The sequence below is a fragment of the Fusarium subglutinans genome, assembly GCF_013396075.1.
Source record: "Fusarium subglutinans strain NRRL 66333 chromosome Unknown NRRL66333_c0000026, whole genome shotgun sequence".
In the NCBI taxonomy this organism is placed as follows: Eukaryota; Fungi; Ascomycota; class Sordariomycetes; order Hypocreales; family Nectriaceae; genus Fusarium; species Fusarium subglutinans.
This window is the reverse complement of record NW_023502089.1, coordinates 1-20,339: the sequence shown is the minus strand read 5'-3', so window position 1 is coordinate 20,339 and position 20,339 is coordinate 1. Positions and strand designations below refer to the sequence as shown.

The 20,339-nt window shown below is 48.1% G+C and overlaps 8 protein-coding genes across 8 annotated transcripts; 6 read left to right on the top strand and 2 right to left on the bottom strand.

Moving 5' to 3' along the window:
- Positions 1-1,891: 1,891 nt before the first annotated feature.
- Positions 1,892-3,732, top strand: FSUBG_2855 (tartrate transporter; the record flags this gene model as incomplete). The annotated part of the gene is made up of 5 exons (XM_036680673.1): positions 1,892-2,116; positions 2,175-2,843; positions 2,898-3,297; positions 3,350-3,450; positions 3,505-3,732. The coding sequence occupies 5 exons, from the start codon at positions 1,892-1,894 to the stop codon at positions 3,730-3,732; spliced, it is 1,623 nt and encodes a 540-aa protein (XP_036541443.1).
- Positions 3,733-4,360: 628 nt separating this feature from the next.
- On the top strand, positions 4,361-5,080 carry FSUBG_2854 (uncharacterized protein; the record flags this gene model as incomplete). The annotated part of the gene is made up of 1 exon (XM_036680672.1): positions 4,361-5,080. One exon carries the CDS (start codon positions 4,361-4,363, stop codon positions 5,078-5,080), a length of 720 nt encoding a protein of 239 aa, XP_036541442.1.
- An 867-nt stretch (positions 5,081-5,947) lies between these two features.
- FSUBG_2853 (uncharacterized protein) lies at positions 5,948-6,616 on the top strand (the record flags this gene model as incomplete). Its single annotated transcript, XM_036680671.1, has 1 exon — positions 5,948-6,616. One exon carries the CDS (start codon positions 5,948-5,950, stop codon positions 6,614-6,616), a length of 669 nt encoding a protein of 222 aa, XP_036541441.1.
- Positions 6,617-8,318: 1,702 nt separating this feature from the next.
- Positions 8,319-10,587, top strand: FSUBG_2852 (alcohol dehydrogenase; the record flags this gene model as incomplete). Its single annotated transcript, XM_036680670.1, has 4 exons — positions 8,319-9,151; positions 9,214-9,237; positions 9,449-9,632; positions 9,688-10,587. The coding sequence occupies 4 exons, from the start codon at positions 8,319-8,321 to the stop codon at positions 10,585-10,587; spliced, it is 1,941 nt and encodes a 646-aa protein (XP_036541440.1).
- Positions 10,588-10,927: 340 nt separating this feature from the next.
- On the bottom strand, positions 10,928-12,178 carry FSUBG_2851 (major facilitator superfamily transporter; the record flags this gene model as incomplete). Its single annotated transcript, XM_036680669.1, has 1 exon — positions 10,928-12,178. The coding sequence occupies one exon, from the start codon at positions 12,176-12,178 to the stop codon at positions 10,928-10,930; it is 1,251 nt and encodes a 416-aa protein (XP_036541439.1).
- A 1,158-nt stretch (positions 12,179-13,336) lies between these two features.
- FSUBG_2850 (transcriptional regulatory) lies at positions 13,337-14,680 on the top strand (the record flags this gene model as incomplete). Its single annotated transcript, XM_036680668.1, has 1 exon — positions 13,337-14,680. One exon carries the CDS (start codon positions 13,337-13,339, stop codon positions 14,678-14,680), a length of 1,344 nt encoding a protein of 447 aa, XP_036541438.1.
- Positions 14,681-15,268: 588 nt separating this feature from the next.
- Positions 15,269-16,351, top strand: FSUBG_2849 (uncharacterized protein; the record flags this gene model as incomplete). Its single annotated transcript, XM_036680666.1, has 1 exon — positions 15,269-16,351. One exon carries the CDS (start codon positions 15,269-15,271, stop codon positions 16,349-16,351), a length of 1,083 nt encoding a protein of 360 aa, XP_036541437.1.
- Positions 16,352-16,639: 288 nt separating this feature from the next.
- FSUBG_2848 (long-chain-fatty-acid ligase) lies at positions 16,640-18,869 on the bottom strand (the record flags this gene model as incomplete). The annotated part of the gene is made up of 4 exons (XM_036680665.1): positions 16,640-16,729; positions 16,781-17,901; positions 17,954-18,375; positions 18,430-18,869. The coding sequence occupies 4 exons, from the start codon at positions 18,867-18,869 to the stop codon at positions 16,640-16,642; spliced, it is 2,073 nt and encodes a 690-aa protein (XP_036541436.1).
- Positions 18,870-20,339: the final 1,470 nt, after the last annotated feature.

The following is a 20,339-nucleotide window of genomic DNA, read 5'->3' as shown; positions in this document are numbered from 1 at the left end:
GACGCGGTCAGTGGAACTGGCTCGGATTGAGCGCCATTGACATTCATTGAAACGAGTCAAATTTTGATTAGATCCCCGCTCAATTATTTCAAATACATTTACGTTCCATGTCATCACTTTCTGAGAGATCCTGGATAAGGCTCAAATCGCGTTGGAGTTGCCAGCAGTGGGGCTGGCGTGATAACTAAACACCACGCTGCTATAGAGCTGTGTCATCTACACTAACAAAAGGTAAAGGACTCGGCCAAAGTGCAAATTGGCAAAAGAGATTAATTGATTGATTTGAAGCCATCAACTTACTCGCCACTCAGTGAGATAGATGTTAGCGACTCGGTAAAAATAACACATTAGCTTTTTTGCCCTCCAGGCACAATAGACTCTATTGCCTCTAATCCAATATCAACTCTCAATAGATAATAAGCCATTTCATATATACTTTTATCATGCGTCAACCATTCCGTATGCTGATTAGTCTATGTGGCAAAAAAGAGATGCCTCGCACTAGCAATCGTTTTTATAGGAACAGCCCGATGCGGGGGTCGAACCCGCAACCTTGAGATCGCGTACTCGTAAGAGTCTCACGCTCTACCGATTGAGCTAACCGGGCGTGGCTCTGATTGGTTGCTTTTCGGATTCCCAACGAGACCTCAGTTGCGTTCCCCAGAGAGAAACGCCGACTCCAGGGTAGGGCATGGGCAATTAACTTGTTAGATCTCGTGTGTTGGTTGGGTTGGCTTCAGGCATTCCTGACCGGTCGGTCGTATTATTGAGGTAGACTTAGGCTAATACATGGAAAATAATTAATTTTTAATAACTCAGAAATTGTAATCCCTTGTTGCTCATTTCGTGGTGAAGTGAAGTGAAGTGAAGTGAGGTGGATCTCTCTGTTGCCAAGATAGAACGTATCAATTGGAAGAGTCAACAAAACATAACATCGCAAACACCGGAGCCAACCGACAGCAGCGCGAAACTAAAACTAGGTATTCATGACCATAACTCATTCTTTTAGCCTTTATTCATCAGCAAATTCGTAATCAGGGGAACTCTGGCCCTCGAAATGTACTGTTAGGGTCTGTAACATCTCGGAGCAAATGAGGCGGGCGGCGGATTGGGAACGGGGGAATGAGGCCCTGCTTCCTAGTGGCTCTTTTCATCTCAGGGTCCACCTTTTGAGACAGTTTCTCGATCCCACTGAAACGGAAAATGCCGTTGGTGATTGCTGTTATTGCTATCTAAGCATGGCCAAAAGGAAGACAAAAGGATGAGTATAAGCCCCTCGAGATTGAAAAGAAGAATGGCTTAAATGAAAGGGCGCTCAACACCAATATTTGACGAGAATTATTTCTTTCGGAGAAACTCTCGGTAATGTTGTTGACGCCATCGAGTGAGCCTCGCACGCGTTCAAGGGTCAGACCAACTGACGAACATGTCGACCTGATCAGCAGAGCCACCACTTCCCAAAGCACCACAATTGTGGCTTTAGTGATACTGCGGAGGCCAAAGCGCGCGAGTCAGGCTGGTTCCTCTATTGGAAGTCACCTGTTTCATGTCTCATTGCAAACTCTTGTCCTTGTCGACCCACCGAACTACGCGGGACATCGGCATAAGATTTAGCAGGCTTTGGAGTTTTCAGCCAATGCCATGTTGGAGAGATTAGACATAGCTTCCGAGAGATTGCACCATCGCCTATGCGTTGCATATATGGTTGAAAACCCACACTAGACCAGTATATGCCAGAGAATATATACCATTGCACCATTTAATCCTCAGCGCACGCTATATAACAATGGGTCTTGGAAAAATGCCCCAAACTACTTATACACCGAGCTTGGCACTCCGATAGGCCGTAGTGACCGAGTACCGATACATTCCGCATCTCGGGCCTCCCAATATGGCAGACAAGAAGTCGACCACCATCGACGACCCGATCATTCAGGCGTCTGACTCCGATTACGACTACGGTTCGACACAGAAGCGCGCCTACTTCACCGGCGACACATTTGTGTCTGGAGGAGCCACAGAGTTGTACAGGCCTATTCCAGAATATGAAGGCATCCATCGATATGACCCAACTGCCGAATGGACAGAAAAGGAGGAGAAGAAACTTGTCAGACGAGTAAGCTCATCCCCTGTGGGCGACTTGATGCCATACTGACATGCTTTGTGCCCTCCAGCTAGATAAGAGAATCTGCTCTTGGGTCTGCCTCATGTTCTTTGCGCTACAACTCGACCGTGGCAATATTTCACAGGCTCTGAGTGATGGTATGCTAGACGATCTTGGCCTCAACACCAACGACTACAACTACGGCATGATGATCTTTTACCTCTGCTTCTTGTCCGCAGAAGTGCCTTCACAAATGATCTCCAAGAAGCTCGGCCCTGACGTTTGGATCCCGATTCAGATGGTGACATGGAGTATCATCGGCATCTGCCAAGGCTTTGTCCAAGACAAGCAAAGCTTTTATGCAACTCGCGCTCTGCTGGGACTTATCGAGGGAGGGTTTATTCCCGATGCGCTGCTGTACCTCTCGTACTTTTATACTAACAAAGAGCTTCCGATGCGAGTCGGCTTCTTCTACTGCGCTTCCAACGGTACTTTCATCGTCGCTGCATTCCTGGCATATGGAATCCTTCATATGCGCTCTGTCGGGGGCTGGGAAGGCTGGCGTTGGCTGTTTGTTCTCGAGGGTACCCTGACATTCCTTATCGGCGTGGTGTCTTGGTTCTACCTACCTCCTGGCCCAACACAAACAGCTAGTTGGTTCCGCGGCAAAGACGGTTGGTTTACGGAAAGAGAAGAAGTCATCATGGTCAACCGTGTCTTGCGCGACGATCCAGGCAAAGTGAGTGATGTCCACACCTTTGCCCACTGTAGCAACACTAAAATGAAGGTGCAGGGAGGCATGCATAACCGTCAAGGTCTTACGCTCAAGCTTCTCTGGGATGCACTCATGGACTATGACCTCTGGCCACTATACATGATCAGTTGGACCATGCTGATTCCCACCAATCCCGTCACTGCCTATCTTACTCTCAACCTCAAGGCCTTAGGATTCGGTACATTCGAGACGAATCTGTTGACCATTCCTGGATATGTGCTTTTCCTGGCACACTTGCTCCTTATCTCGTGGTACTCGGAGAAGATCAACAACCGAATGGCCATTTTGCTGTACTATTCCTTCTGGTGTTTTGTGTTGCTCTTGACTCTCGAGCTGCTTCCCGCAAACGCTAGCCCTTGGGCGTGGTATTCAGCAACAATCTTGATGATTGGCTTCCCCTACATTCACTCAATCAACGGTGTGTACAAGACATTTCTTTAGTTCTGTTCTTTTTGCTGATCATCCTGCAGTCAGTTTGACATCACGAAACGCTGGTTCTGTTCGCACCAGAACAGTGGGCAGTGCCATGTACAACATGATATGCCAGGCCAGCTCTGTAATATCATCTCAGGTTAGTCTAATACGCATTCATCTCTATCAGGATGACTGCTCACAGTACGTACAGATCTATCGAGATGATGACAAGCCTTTGTACCGACGTGGAAACAAGGTTCTTCTTGCACTCGTCGGCTGGAATGTGGTGATGACTGTTTTCATCAAGGGATACTACATATGGCGAAACAAGACTCGAGAACGGATTTGGGGTGCCATGTCAGATGAAGAGAAAGATGAGTATCTAAGAACGACCAACGATGAAGGGAACAAGAGGCTGGACTTCAGGTTTGCCCATTAGTTTAAGATGATACCAGCATATAATACGGCCAGAACGACAGTTCTGGAGTGCGAAACGTGAGATTCCGAAAACATCAACAGAGCAATGCTAGCATCCGCCAGCCTTTGGGAAGGCTGTGAGACTGGACATAATACAACCAAAGAAGCATCTCCGTAAGTATTGCTTTGTACAAATCATGGTCCTGGAACACGAGGATTGGGTAAAGAACACAAAAGGGCCATCATGGCCAATGGCCACACAGCAGAATAGTCGCCAGACCGACATTTGCTCATAATTTTGAACAAAAACATGCGTGTCTGGGTGCTTTGTCCCAAAGGCATCAGATTGCATGCTCTCACCCTTGTTCAAAGGCCATAGGCTAAGAAACAATGCCTTACTATTATTTCAAAGACTCCATTTTATCAGTGATCAGAGAAACACAAAGAAATCGGCTACGCAATCTATGTACGACATCCGAATACCTGACACAGAACCGGAGCAGCTACATAATATAAAAAGGAAACAGATTTGCCCGCTGATTCTTCATTTCTTTTTACCAGCCTCAGTTTCCCAACACTACCATTTCCAGCTTCAATCAGATAATCACTCTGTGAACCTCAAAAACGTTCTTCCAGATTCAAACATCGAAATGGAGTCTATCTGGAACAAGTTTAACAATGATAGAGCGACCGTCATTGAAGATGCGTTCTCGATCGCAACGAACCGCGGCCAACTAGAGTGGTCAAATGCTGACATGGACGTCATGCATCAAGCGGCTGATGCCATTGTGTTCTCTCTTAGAGGAGATGAGGGCTTGTTATTCGTGGAATTTGAGATCCTGGCTGCATATGCTGCTCGCCTCGACCCGGGAACTCAGCTCGCTTTTCTTGACAACCTGGCCGCTATTATTCGGGCTTCGCGTGTCGGTGAGTCTTTGTCTGAGTATGATGAACGATTCCTAAATTTTGTTGTGGGCATCCACAACGGACTTGCCGTTGCTCGTGGAACAAACCTCGGACTGTATGTCCCCCCAGGTTTGGCAGATGCTAACATTGCCCAGCATGTTATTGGTCAGGCCCCAGCCCCCGTTGACTTGATTCAGATCCCAAGTGGCGAAACTACCCGTACTTGGAAGTCTGAATTTCAAGAGGTCAGCGGAGCAGGTAAGTACACCAGTTCAGTCGTTGAGACTGTAACTGGTGATGCATTCATGTCTGGAGGTGCTTACAGAACGACATCAACGACCTCGAGTTCTTTCACCCCATCAATCACTCCTATGCTGGGGATACGTGAGGCTTCGGTTAATATCCAACAGTCGATCGAAGACTCTCCAGCGTCGACTCCTGAAACTGGGTTTGGTGGTTATTGACGCTTCTACAGCACCATAGAAGGCATGTCGGGCCTGAAGCCTGAATTGCATACCTCTGCCCCTTTCTCTGTCGATACTTGAGAAGGAATTTATTTGGGTGCTAGTTTATAAGAAGAGTTCAAGTATCGGATGGCTTGAGTTTGAGAATACGATTGTAGAAATAGGTAGATAACAAGGTAGGTTTGGATGTACGACTTGATTTTGCTTTTTATAGAACTACAAGAAGCCTTGAAAATCAGATAAATATTTATTTTGTTGACTTAATCCTCATGTAAACCTGGACTTTGTCATTCGTGACTTGCGTGGCAGCTGCTCGGGCGTTCGATGGGCTTGGTGACCCAGACAAGACCCGATATTTCCTCACAACACTGCACCGTGCCGAGCAGTCTAGAACCTGAACTATTTATTACTGTAACAACGAAAGATTTGTATTTGAAAGCAAAGATGTGACTTCCGCTGTGCGTCTGGAATTGTTAGTGGCGTCGTTTCAGTAACCGAAAACAGCCAAATCAAAATCATCATGTCCAACGGGACAGGTCTGCAATTGGCTAGCATCGATTTCAATTGTGCCACTCGACTTATAACTCTCTCAAGCGGTTAGCTGCATCCAATCGAAGATTGCCGATAGCATAAGACGCAAACGGCATGAATGAGAACCATGTCTCGGATGCTAGTAGCTGAGAAACAGAACAAATCAATGCCACAAAGCAGTTCGGTATCCTCCACTCGACCAGATGCGACCAATTGAGTAACATTGACATGAATTGAACATAAGTACAGATCTCCTCAAGATCTACTTTCCGCACATTCCACCACCCCTCTCCACTGCCACTCGCTTTCCTCTCTTAAGTCCAATTTCATGACATAATGAAGTCCACTGTCGCTTTCTTTGCTGTCCTTGCCGGCTTGGCTTCTGCGCGCCTGTACAAGCGCGATGAGTGCGCAACTGCATGCACTGATGCGTATAACTCATGCCGAGTTGAGCCGAATGCCAGTCAAGCATTTTGTGCGGAGGACTACGAAAGATGTCTGGGATTCAATCCATTCCTGGGCTCAAACTCAATCACAGCCCCGACAGCATGTTCCAGAGGCGCTACAGGGGCCTCAAACACGGCAGCTGTCGAGTCGACCGCTGTTATCAACACGCTCTCAAGAGCTTCCAGCTCTTCAGCACCCGCGTATGGCGGTAGTTCATCTTCTCCTATTGGTATTGACACCACGACTCCTGCTGTTAGTACAGACACCAGTATACCTGAAACATACGACTGTGTTACTGAGTGTAACGACGACTATAATACCTGTCGTACCGCACCAGACGCCAATATGGCCAGCTGTGCTGCACAGTACGCCCAATGTCTCGGGTACAACCCTTTTAATGGAGGGGGATCACTGGTTACTCCGACTGCTTGCTCTGTCCCTGCTTCTGTCACCACTCAAGTTACTCAGTCGAGCTCAATCTCACAGCAATCACTGATGGCTTCAAGTTTTGAAACCTCTCAACCTGATCCAACACCTGGCCTGGCGACATCGCATTAACAACCAATAGCCACTTGCAATGCTGGTGCATGTATGGGTGGTACTACAACTGTTAGTGGGATTGCAGGGACGGCGACAGAGCCCCCAGTAATTGTTGACGCGGCTGGGAGCCTTAAGCCTTGGACAGGCCTTGTGGCTTTGGCAATTGCTGTTGCACTTTAGGGCTTAGCTGACAGAACTACCCGATATAGACTTCGGTCTTGTATTTGCCTTGCTACAGCGTAAGGCTGATAGGAGCAAAGCCTAGAACATGACTCTTGTACCCCCCTCAGGCGTGAGGAGATGCTTCCCAATACAAAACCTACATGTACACAACTCTTCGTTTCTGTCGCCAGCAGCGGCTGTTCTGCGCTATCAATTGTTTTCATGTGTCTTATCAAACCTTCATGTCCCAAAACTATCGCGGTCGAGCTCACTTCGGTTTCTAAATTTGGTTCAGAATCGCATCGAATTCCTCAAGGGAAAGCCTCTTGATGGGGGGCGACAAGACCTTCGTGATGGTATATTCCACATAGTAACACTCATCCGCTGTCCACGAATGCTCTTCAATCTTTCATGGCCATCCAGGAAGAAGAAAAGTTCTCTCGGAATCACTAGACTTGCCGTCTGTTTCTTTCTTTCTGGGTTGTTCATGTTGAAAAGCTGCAAACTCAAAGTCCGCTCTTTGGGACAGTGAGTTGTGCAGGAGGATGATGCTTCCTCTATTAGTGTCTACTTGTCCTATGAGCGCGCTTTGTCTGTCATGCCAGCTTTCGAAATCGTTGTAGGATTCGATTTGGAGAAGCTCATCTTGTCGTTATCTCGTTCTGGCTGGTCGTATCTATACTGTTCCGTACCTGGGAGGCTTTGGTCATGCTTCGCAGCTCGGGGAACTACTCAAACCATTGTGCCTTTGACTCAAGCTTACGAGCATTGGTATGAGAGACCGTTCCACTTGTTTGCGAGGGGCTGTCACTTGGTTGATGCTGGTCGCGGAATAAAAACATATGTTTTGGTATTCGGACCACTGGCAATTTCGAGACGACACCACTTAGTGAATCACCGCTACCGTGAGATTAAACGGACAATTAGTTGGTACCATTGTTCATGATGTGTTATCGGCTGAACATACAGGCAAGTCAGGTTCACGGCTTGCAAATCTCATTAATCAGCTGGTGGAGACAAACAGCGGAAGACTAACCGTAAGGAGCAGCATGTCATCAGCAGTCGTTCTCTAAGCAGGCCTCACCATCCGCAAACAACCATGCGCTTACCATAGCAGAGAATCAGCAAAACCCCCCCCATGGAACCAGCGACGAGCCGCATAGGATTGAATCGATACGAGGTGAAAGCCTGCAAGGCCTGTCAATCCTCCAAGAGGAAGTGCACCAAGCAGCAGCCCAAATGCCGCCGTTGTGACCTTCGCGGCTTGGACTGTCTCTATGAGCCTTTACCCAATACTTTTGTCTACCAAGCTACACAGAACTGCGGGGGGCAAGCTTCCCCGTTGGCAGCCTTGCCAGAGGCGCAGTTGTTGCAGTCAGGCCAAGACGACGGCGGTTGGCCTGAGCTGGTAGACATAGGAGTGGACAGTCAGATGAACCATCATAACACTCCGGGTACTATCTCTTTAGATGACCTGAAAGTGGCTTGGTTCCTTGATCCGGAATCTTGGAAGGTAGTTCCAATTCGAGAGTCAAATAGGGCGCATCTAACGACGGACATGATCCGGGGGCTTCTATACCAAACTAGAGACTGGCTGGACGATTGGACAAAAAGCGGAAGTAATGTCTTCGTGCATCATGAGCTTTACAGAAATAGTCTCCCCAACTGCATCAGCGATGCTTTCACAACACTGTCCTCATATTTGTCAAGGACACCGGAGACCAGTGAGATGGTGCTCCGGATTGCAGAGCTGAAGGCCGAGAGGTTATTGGTGTCTGAGGGCGACAAAAACACAGCTGGGGATATTCTGAAAAGCCTAAGTCGTGTGCAAGCACTCCTGGTTTATTGCACGATTCGACTGCTGGACGGTGATCTCCGCCAACGTCACAAAGCGGAGCAGCATCTTCAGACCCTAGAGGATTGGACAAAAGAAATGATGAATAAAGCTCTCGAGGCCACAAACAACGGAGATATGATTATCAAGAACCATCTCACGGATGTAAGCCCTCAATATTTCACCTTACCGCTGCTCCTGGGCCAGTTCTCGCCTGAGCAGCTCCTCTGGCATTCGTGGGTACTGTCAGAGTCTGTTCGAAGGACATGGTGTGTATCCATGGGCCTTCAATCAGGCTATGAGCTGCTGAAGACTGAATGTGGTCCCTGTTACGGGACCTTACCCATCACTACGAGAAAGGGGCTTTGGGAAGCGACGTCGGCGTTCACTTGGACAAAGATGTGTGCGGACAGCAACATAGGCTTTATGTGCAGGAATGATCATGAAAAGGTCATGGCGGATATGGGACCCGGAGATATTGACGACTTTGCGTTATGTATGATGGAACTCGATATTGGTCCCGACAGGATGGCAAGATGGAAATCTGAACGTTCAGGGTAAGATGAGAAGGGTCACGGAATTTCGGACCAGCCCTCGACAAATCTTAATCACTAGGTAGGGTAAGGGAGGAGATCCGTGTGATGTAAGTTTAGTGGATTGTTCCGCTCTTGCTTGCGGGTTGCTTTATTATCACGCCCCGCAGATCCGCAACTCTCCGCTGGCTGAGTCAACAGTAGAAAAGGAATGCATCTATCAGCAATCAAATATTTAAACATAAGAACATCTGTCGAACTTCACCACATACTTCATCATCCTAATAACAACATCTCAACTCCTCATATCCCGAACCTCAGAACAGCCCATCCCATGATGGCAAGGCAGTGGATTCTCAACGACCAGCAGGGCTTTGAGACGTCACTCAAGTATGAGACCAAAGTGCCCATTCCGCCTCAAGATGAGCTCGGTCCAAATGATGTTTTAGTCAAACTCCAAGCGGCCAGTCTTAACTATCGAGACCTTGTCATTGCTGCATCCGCCGTACGTATCTAGATAGCGAAAGTCGTCGACGTCGACATCTACTGACAAAGTTTAGCAATTCGGTCCCATAACTCCACCAATGATACCTCTATGTGACGGAGCAGGATCAGTCGAAGCTGTTGGTTCCGCCGTTAAAGACTACAAACTTGGCGACCGAGTCATCACTTTCCCTGCACCAGACGTGGTGATGGAGAGAGGCAACGATGCTGATGTTAGCATGTCAGATGTACCGACCATGCTCGGCCTGGGGACCAGAGGAACGCTTCGTACCCATGGAGTTTTCTCGGAAAGTGCCCTTGTTCATGCGCCGCAGTCTCTCGATTGGCTTCAGGCTGCCACTCTCCCCGTCACCTGGATCACAGCGTGGAATGCTCTCTCTAAGCTAGGCAGAGACAAAATTGGACCACAAACCTGGATCCTGGTTCAGGGAACTGGAGGCGTCAGTGTGGCGACCCTGCAACTCGCATCGTCCTTTGGGCTCACTGTCGTGGCGACTACTTCATCTCAGGAGAAGGCGGAGAAGTTGAAAAAGCTTGGTGCAACTCACGTTGTCAACTACCGCGAGAATGCTACTTCCTGGGGCAAAGAGGCCCGATCTTTGACACCTAACGGAGTAGGTTTCGATATGATCGTAGATATCGGCGGTGATGAGACACTCAAGCAGTCACTCGAAGCAGTGCGTCCTTATGGGTCTATCCAAGTCGTTGGCGCTGTTGCGCAAAACACCGAACCTGTTTCCATGATGGGGGCTCTCATGTTCACGTGCACTATTCGTGGGTTCCTTATGGGTAGCCATAATCAGTACAAGGATCTTGTGCGATACATTGATGAGAAGAAGCTCAAACCTGCATATGATGACAATGTCTTTGAGCTGATAGATGCCAAGGAGGCTTATAGGAAGCTGAAGGAGCAGAAGCACTTTGTCAAGGTCGTCATCCGCATCGATCATGACTAGATCTGATGCCTGCGAGAAGGAGTTGGATGGAACTTTCAGATAATCAGGTTCGGGAATGCTTTGGAATTACAATTATTTATCTAGAATTACGTCTATCATTATTGAATCATATAAGAATTGTCTTTCTAAAACGGGGGTCATTGTCGAGATGTAAGAAGGATTAGGATAGGCGTTGTCTCTTCTGCAAGTAGTCATTTGATGGTAATTGCCTCATGTCTTAGTCTTCGAAGCGCTGACTGCCACGGCCTTGACTCTTGAGGTCAATCTCCTCAAGAAACACTGACGTCAGCAGTCCCAAAGCACTCAATCCTGTCATTGTGTAGAAGATTGTGCGGAAACATTAGAGGTAGACTCTTAATAGCTCATCAAGTGTTCCTTGAGAAATTTTCAAAGACCCGAGTTCTTTGATGAAGGCAACGGCTTTTGAAGCGTCCTCTAAAGGTGCCAGAGGCCCTGTAAGTTGCAGCGAGCTAGAGGTGATAGACTTTGCAAAGACAGTGTTGAATATTGCAGAGGCGATGGTCAAACCGATCAAACCTCCAAACATACGAATCGTGGAGAATTGCCCGATTGCAACGCCTGTGTCGTCGACGTTTTTGACGCTGGCTTGCATCGGTAGAAGATTGAGTCGAAGAAGAGCAACGCCTGTTCCCCATATCACAGGAAGTCCATAGAGCATCGATGAAGGCGAACTGAGATTGAGGATTGCCAGGATTCCGGTACCCAGAGCCAACAAGGCCCACGAGAGCCTCAGTAGCCAGGTATAGCCTCCAAACAATGGCACCATCATCATAGAGATTACTGCGATGAACACGCTAATGATGGAGGTTGGCAGCAGGAAGACAGCTGACTTGATTGGCGTTTCCAGATACACAGCTTGATAAATCAGAGGCAGATACTGAAGTAACGAAACAAGGATGGCTCCATGAATGAACCCTCCAAGCAATGTCATGTTGGCAGTGATGGAGTGGAACAGCCGATGAGGCATGATTGGTGCTGCAGGCTTCGCTTCGTAAAAGACGAAAGCGACAAGCACCAAGAACCCCAGAATCATTGGAACCAAGGTCTCCCATGCGGCCCATGGAAACAAGGAGCCAGCCCAACTTAGCGGCAACACAAAGACTGTGATGCCAGAGACAACAAGACCCATTCCAATCCAGTCAAGGCGTTCGATGTTGCTGGCAAGCGATGCGTCCATCGTGACAGGCCGTAACTTGAGAAAGAAGTACACCAAGGGGGTTCCAATCCCAAGAATGGGGAGATTGATCCATCCGATCCATCGCCAAGTGACGTACGTAGAGAATAAAGCTCCCACAGATGGTCCAAGAATATTGCCCACTGCATTTGGGATCCCCATTAAGCCCAGATATTTTGATCGTTCCTCGAGTGTTGTCATGTCGCCGAGGATGACTTGAATAAGAACATCGATGCCACCGCCGCCAAAACCCTGGAGTACACGGCCCACGATTATGGTCTTCATGTTCTGAGCAACAGCAAAGGTAATTGACCCAATAAAGAATAGTCCAATGCAGACGTAGAGCGGTGGTTTTCGGCCGAATGCGTCTGATATGCTTGCCCACAGCGGTTGCATCACAAGGCCGCATAGTGTATAGGATAGATTGGCCCAGAAGGATTCTAGACTCGAGCCTCTGAGGTCATTGGCTATTGTCTGGTGCCAATATCAGTACAAAAGCGACGATGAGAGGAGTACGAAAGATGAAGGTGATCTTACCGGTAATGCAATGCCAAGTGCTGTTGCATCTATTTGGAATACGAACAGTGTAGCAGACAAACCTACGAAAGCCAATTTGAAGGCCACGGACTTTTTCTGCTTCGGCTGCCTGCCTTGATCAACTTGCAACGCTTCCGCATGTTTCGACGATGAATTCTCCTTGGCTTTTTTTACTGTCTCAAGTTCAATCTCATGACTTTGCGGCGCTGGAGATGCAGATATCTCTTGGCTGCTTGTTCTGACGCCTGATTGTTCCATGTTGAGCATTTTGCTGAATTCAACGAGCCATGGCCATTGTTTCTATGGCAGAGACAAAACTGTGACCAATTCGATTGCAAGAAGTGTCACGTGTTGTGATGAGGCCTCCTTGAATCACTGCAAGAGGTTTAGCTGAGATTCGGAAGGATCAAAGGATCCATAATATCCGGCTAAAACGGAATGAAGCAACTGATAAGATATAATCTTTCGAGCACGATAGGATAGGTAATCTTACACTGGTTCCAGCATACGCTGAGACCAATCGCACTGTGATATTGTGAGACTTTTGTTTTCTTAGTATATCCATCTTCTGTATATCGCCTATGGAATTAGCGGACTTCTCGGGGTCTCGGGCGCTAGCAAATGGCAGGGTGAGACAGGCAAGCCCCCTAGTGGCTTCGCTTGCTAGTGCTTACGGCTCATTTCCTACAGTTCCACCGAGCGTCCAAGTCGGGGAACAATGAAACACCGAACAATGTCCTCGCGAGATGCACTGGCTGTTCCGAAGAGGACGAGAAGTAGTGGTCCAAGGAGGCGAACAGGGTGCCAAACATGCCGGTCAGTATACTTCACATTTCCTGATACCAATGGTCTTTACATTCGAGAAGGAAATGGGAGACAAGTAACTAACATCCCAGCAGCAAAAGAAGGATAAAGTGTGATGAGAGTAAGCCGAGTTGCGCGAAATGTCTTCGGTCTGGATGGATATGTGACTTCGGTGCTGCATCGGCCTCTTCAGAGAGTGAATACAGCCCAGCTATGACATCAGGATCATCAGCTCTCTTGCCCATCGCCAGCTACTCCATCCCATTCAAGATTCCCGGAAGCCAGAAGGACCGGAGACTGCTCCACTACTTCTGTGTCCAAGGATCAGGGGATATCTCGGGGTTTCTGGCATCGGACTTCTGGTCTCAGACTGTGCTCCAGGCTGGACACAAAGATCTAGTGGTGCGGCAGGCCCTGGTTGCAATGAGCTCACTCCACCTAGACTACATATCTTCAAGTCCTGACAGAGCATCGGTAGCCAGTCCCGAAACCTTGAGTCTATACGGTAAAGCTCTACGATCACTGGGAAAGCGGATAGGCCAACCATCAGATGGCACTACAAAGACTGCTTTGGTCTGTTGCATTTTGTTCTATTGCTGCGAAAGCGCCATCGGCGACCGCAGTGCAGCACTCCAACATCTCAGCAACGGCCTCAAGCTGCTGGTGTCTACTCAAGGTGAAAAGGTTACCGATGAGTCCAAGGGCATCGAGAGATTGACCACCATTTTCGAGCGCCTGGACATGCAAGCCAGTTTCTTCGAAGACGACCGCATACCAATCCTTGCTTCGCCAGAGTACATATATGAAGAGCCAGATCATGGTTTGTTGACGCCACGGACAGGCTTCTTAGGGCTGGAAGATGCTCAGCAACGACTAGTTAAACTTCAAGCATGGTTGTATCATTTTGTCAACAAGAACGTCGAATTCTATCAGGAAACGAAAGAGTCGCTGAGCTTGGACATATTGGAAGAGAGGTCTTCTTTGGAACAGGCTTACAATGCCTGGATCGAAGGCATTAACGAATTCGAGAACAAAGATCAACACGATAACCAAACTTTGCACGGTATTCGAACACTTCTGGTTCACTTCCACGTCTGCCAGATGATATTACGATCAAAGTTCCCTCAAGATCACGGCGTGTTTGGTGCTTCGCCGAATCCAACCGCTCATCACATACTTGATCTGGCTGAGACTTTACTCAAGCATACTATACAGGCTAACGCCTCTCCCAGTGCTACTAAGACTCCGCGGCGCAATTTCTCCCTGGAAACTGGAATTGTAGCTCCATTGTTCGCACTGGCAATCAAGTGCTCAGACGATTCGGTGGCTACAAGAGCTGCTCAGATGCTTGCCGCCTCACACAGAAGGGAGGGTTTGTACGATGCTCAGACCATGTCACGTATCATTAATGAGCTGAAAAGGTCACGAGATAGTGCTATGCAGATCAAGGAGGAGAATAGAAGTGGGATCAAAGCTGTGACTCCACTGGAATATCATATACCTGAGCGGTATGACGGCGGTGGGATAGACAAGCTTCTTTGGTCTATGAGTCTCTGAGACCTTTCACTCGAGGGGCCTCTGAAATTACGGAAAAGCAGAGTTGTATGCTAGCTAATGAAATTTGCTGGTGATTTTACACCGTTTCCTTGTCCTATTTGTTGGGCAGTAACCACAGTTGGGTTCCTTGCTGTACGGCGTAGCTGGATGGTCGTAAGCCCTAGTACGGAACGAGCGTATTCCGTTCACTCATGAGGCAGAAATAAGTTCTTGTCTCATATGGAAGCATGAATTTACAATTGCTCCTCACTCGTATATTAATGATGTTGATTCGCTCCTGGGCTGTGCATGGTCCAATAAGTATGGTCGTTGAGGACCAAGGCTGACTGAAAAGGCAAACAGCTCTAGAGTCACCCAACGACCGGTATCAGCCCAAGTGCGGGGAAAGCCTGAATGCTTCGGCTTGTGACTTCTGCACAGCCTAGCAATGTCACATAATAAATAAATCGTGGGCCCAATATGTGTCGCTAGTTTCGCTTTCACTTGTACTTCATCTTAGACTCACTTGCAGATCGAATACTTCCAAGTTCATTTCACGTACCCTCAGACTTTATCATCAAACATCCCTCGTTGTTGAAATTAGCAGCAATGGCAGCTGACACGGATATCGGAGAGGATGGAGACGCAATTATCGACGCCTGTACATACCACAGGAGGGAATTCGACAGGGTCTTGGTACGGACGGATGAGCGAAAGATGAATGCACCATTTCTGCTGTCCACCCCGGAAAGCGTCTCATCGTCAGGCCTAGGTACCTTGAGTCGACTGCCCGAGGAGTTGACTCTCATGATACTTCGAGAACTTGACATGCTTTCATATCTGCGTTTTCGGCGCGTCAACAACCGTGCACGCAGCATAACGACAGCATCACGCGAGTATCAAACTGTGGTGAAGCATGGACTTCAGGGACTGAAACCACTGCTAAAGGTAGAGCTAGGTTATCTTTTCACCATTGCCCATTTCTACCAAACGCTCGTCAGCAATGAGTGCGAGCTTTGCGGAAAGTTTGCAACATTCCTGTATCTTCTTACCTGCCAGCGATGCTGCTTCACTTGCCTGCAAATCTCTGTCGACCTGCACGTTCTCCCCGTCCCGGTACCCAAAGTGTTCGCGAAGGCAGTGCACAGCTCAAGCAAGGAGATTGAAAAGATGTGTGGGCCTAAACTTCGAGTGGTCTACGGCAAATACTCTCTACAGCCGTGGCCTAGCGTCAAGAGACCCAGATACCTTGTACAGGCCAAGCCTGTTGTTGAGAAGCTCAGATCTCTTGACTCTTCTCGAAGAATCCCAAAGTCGATCCTCTCACATCAACCGCAAGATCAATCACACGACGAAATAAGACATGACTTTTGCTACCGGTATATGGCAGCTGCTGCGTTTCCGTGGTATGATTTGAGTAATGGCAGGGTGGAGCGAGGCATGAATTGCAAGGGATGTCAGTTCCGCGTTGAAGAGTATGAGCGTACGAACAGACGCCCAGACCCTCCATGGGGTTTCAATGATAGGGACCGAGTGTACTCGCGGGAGCAGTTCTTGTGTCATTTCGGATCTTGTGCACATGCCCAGGAAGTATGGGCTGACACACAAGTGAACCGACTGGCGCCAGAATCGGATTTCACGCTCCATGGCGGGATTGTGCTGCGTTATGAACCCAGGCATGAACTTCATTGACCTCAAATTTGTCTGGTGGCCAGGGTTTCCCGGATGACTTCTGGGGTTTGGCCCGTCATTCTCCATATCTGCTCGAGCATTGCAGTAGGGGTAGCCATTCCATAGTAACAATCACATGTCAAAGAGTCCGGTATAATAGTTTAGTAGTTCGAAACCACAGGCTACAGTCCTTCAAACATACGGGTTGAGATCCGACAATATACAACAACATTACAACTACCAAGCATTCCCGGAAGCTTGTCTCCTGAGCTACGTATCTGGTTTCATCCATAACATACACAAACGCATTCAGGCGTTCTTGAGTGCCTCATGGATCTCGCTCTTATATCTTGTGTTGATAGCCCGCCGGTTAAGCTTTTGAGTAGCGGTGACAAGGCCCTGTGTGATTAGGTCAGAAAGATTCAAATGTCGGATCATGGGTGAACCTACGCTTGCTGGAGTCCATTCCTCTGGTGTCAGAACTATTCCAGCAACAATCTCGGCACTGGATAGACCGCCTCGTTTCCCAGCTGCTTGCAGATCCTTCAGCAGACTCTCTTGAATCCTAAGATCACTGTGCATGATATGCTCATCAATGCCCATCTCGCGAGCCATATGAAGAAGAGAGGTCTCGTTAGGCATCACGACGGCGATAGGTCGGGCGTGCTCAGAGTCGGCATAAACCATGACATTCGTGATACCCTGCACACCCCGATAGATAGCCTCCAGCTTCTCCAGGGCAACGTACTCGCCACTGAGTAACTTGACCAGGTTCTTGATGCGGTCGATCACGCGAAGATGGCCATCAGCATCGAACTCGCCAACATCTCCGGTCTTGAACCAACCATCTTCAGTAAAGCTTTTCCTGGTTTCTTCCTCATTCTCATAGTATCCCAACATAACGGCCCCGCCCTTGATCAAGATCTCACCTTGCGGTATCTTCGTATCGGCAGAGTAGCCGAATTCGGGGACAGATACCAACTTGACCTCGATGGATCCCGGGACTGTACCGATGGAATGGAGGGTGAACTCAAGGGGGGATCCTAATGATCCGTTTGCACAGGTTTCAGTTAGACCATAGCCTGTAAACATCGGAGCAAGAACGAGGGACAGGAAGTGCTTCGTCGACAGAGAGATGGCGCTTCCACCATTGAAGAGGAACCTGATTCTGCCGCCAGTCATCTCTCGAACCTTGCCAAAAACGATGCTGTCAAGTAGACAAGCACCAGGTAAGTTGTGCTTGACCATGAAACTCTTGTATGCAAAGGCACGCCAGAACAAGGTTCGAAGAAGCACGCTTGCGTTGAGTCGAGCCATGACGCCTTTTCTAATAGTCTCGTACACCTGCGGAACACCGGGCATGATTGTAGGCGCCAGTTCACGCATGTCCCCAGCGCAGTTTCTCACAGACGCATCAGACAGTGTCCGTGGATTGCCGTAGCCAACAGCACCACCAAAGTAGTACCCGAGATTTTCGAGAGCCATTTCCAAGACATGGGCAAGCGGAAGATATGCAAGCAAGACGTCGTTATGAGTGACACAGTCAGAGACGCAGGTGTAAAGACCGGCAACTAGAACATAAATCAGCTCCGAGTAACGAGAAGTAAACGGAGGTCATCTTACTGCCTGCAATGAGATTTCGGTGCGCAATGCGTACGCCTTTCGGAACACCCCCAGATCCTGAAGTGTACATGACACAGTAGAGGTCATCGGGCTCGGGATAGACGGGATCTACCATTTCTCTCTCACCAGCCTTACAAAGATCATCGAAGCTAATCACTTTGATCTTTGGATGTGAGGTCCGGAACCCTTCCAGGAGTTCTGACCCGCCGAATATGGATGCTTCATTCACGATCAAAGTGTGAACCTTTGACCTTTTGAGGGGCTCTGCAGCAGTTTTGAGCAGATATGGGTCGATGTATATGGCCTCAGCTTGGGCTTGGACGAGACTGTGTTCAAGGCCGCTCGATCCAAGAGAGTCGTAAGCGGTGATGATTGACATGGATTGGGTAGCACAAGCATGCGACATAGCGATCCATTGCGCACTAAGTCGAACCGATCAGAATGCTACCAAAACGCTCTGGAGGTGATGTTCATACCTCGTGGACCCGAATAGAAACACTTTATCACCTCGCCCAAGTCCCAACTTTCGTAGGCCTGAGCCGACTTCAAGACAGTGCTTCTCATACTGCTTGTATGTCAAGAAAGAAAAGCCAGACAACTCGAAGTATGTCCATTCCTTTTCCACTTTCTGGACCTTGCCGTCTACTTTCTTTTCGACTTCATGTGTTCCTTTGTGGAGCTGGACCAGCTTTCTAGAACCAACAGCATTGCTTTCAGGGAACAGTCGTGCGCTGCGGCGAATGATGTCGAAAACAGTGCGGACATCTTCTGATGGGCGTTCAACCAGGCCATCGCGAGCCCTTGGGTGTCGGCGAGGAATAGTTTCATTCGCCTTTTTCTCGTATCCGGGCGATTCGATGGTGAACGGTGGTTTGAAAACCTGATATAAAGGCGTAATGCCGGACGTATGCGCCATTCTATCGTAGGGCTACTGGAAGGGTACAGGTACAAACGGCGTTATTCGAGATGATTGTTCAATGTCGGGAGGCGAATAACTCATGTCGCAAGACGTGAGATTTGAGAACGCTGACGTTGGGACCGTTGGCTCCATAAAGGCAACCCATAGACTGTCTACCAGCACCCAACAAAATGTTATCCCCGAACATTTTGTTGGCGCCTCATCCCTGCGTCTGATCCTGTCTTACTCTCCACTCTGACGTGGGACCTCTGGCCAACCTGCAACGCGTGGTCAATCAATGCTGTCTGTTGTCGCTCACCGACGAGTAAGTCATCATTGTTTGCTGTGAGTGTCACACATGTGACATGGCTAAGCAAGATTAGGTGCCACGTCTGACGCGCTGACACAGTCAACCATCCCCCAACTAATTGCTAGACGGGTCGGGTCATAGCACTTCAGTGTAATAATAAGCTGACTGGTGGCTGCTTGGATTGCTGGACTCCTTTGACCATGATTCGTTGCCAGTATCTTCAAGTTATCCTGTTGGATTTGCTTATTGACAAGAAGTGGCTGCAAAGTATCGGCGAGCCGGAAGATGCGCTTTGACGACAGAGTATTGGCCGATGTAGTTAAACCTCGTTGTTGAAAAAGGATATAAGTACGCATAAAAGTGGTGACGACAACATCTAGATCTAATGCATTCAGGCTACTAGATGCCTAAATTATTATGCGTAAGGTATTGCTTCTGACATAATCTGTCAGCCAGTTACTTTTAGGACACCATCCTTGCCGTCCTCATTCCGCCAAAGCTCAAGATACATAAAGACATGCCTCTGTTGCTTTACACCTATCCCAGGCTAGAGTTCCCCGCTCCCAGCCGACTCACTCACACGTAATGGAGCGACGCGGTCTCTGTGGCGCTCGAAAGCGCGCTAAGGCCAGGCTACGCGACGCGAGATGCGCGACGCCATTTATACAACGTGAGACACGAGGCCACATTCTTCTGCATAAAGCTCCATGTACATACACACACACACACATGTACCTAGGTGCGTGCTGCGCCACTTTACCCTGTCGCTGTCTCCTTTCCCCCTCCAATCTTCATGTCACACTTCGCATGGCATCGCGTGGCCCCGCCTTTTCTATTCACGGATTTCTCTATGCCCCAACCTCAAGCGTGTACATCCACCTTGACCTGTTTTAGTAAGGGCATGCTTCTCATTACTAAAAGTGTCCAAGGTAACTATTAGTCTTAGTATGCCCTTTTGTAGGCAGTAATAGTTAGGCATTACTAGTCTTAGCTATACTTTTTTACTTTTTTATTATTATATTAATTTAAATCTTAGTAAAATATAGCTATTTTATAGTATTATATAGTATTACTTAGTAACTAAAAGTATATAAAAGCTATAAAATTAAATTATAAATTTTAATACTATATATTAAAAAATAAACTTTATTTATTAAAATATATATATTATATAATTA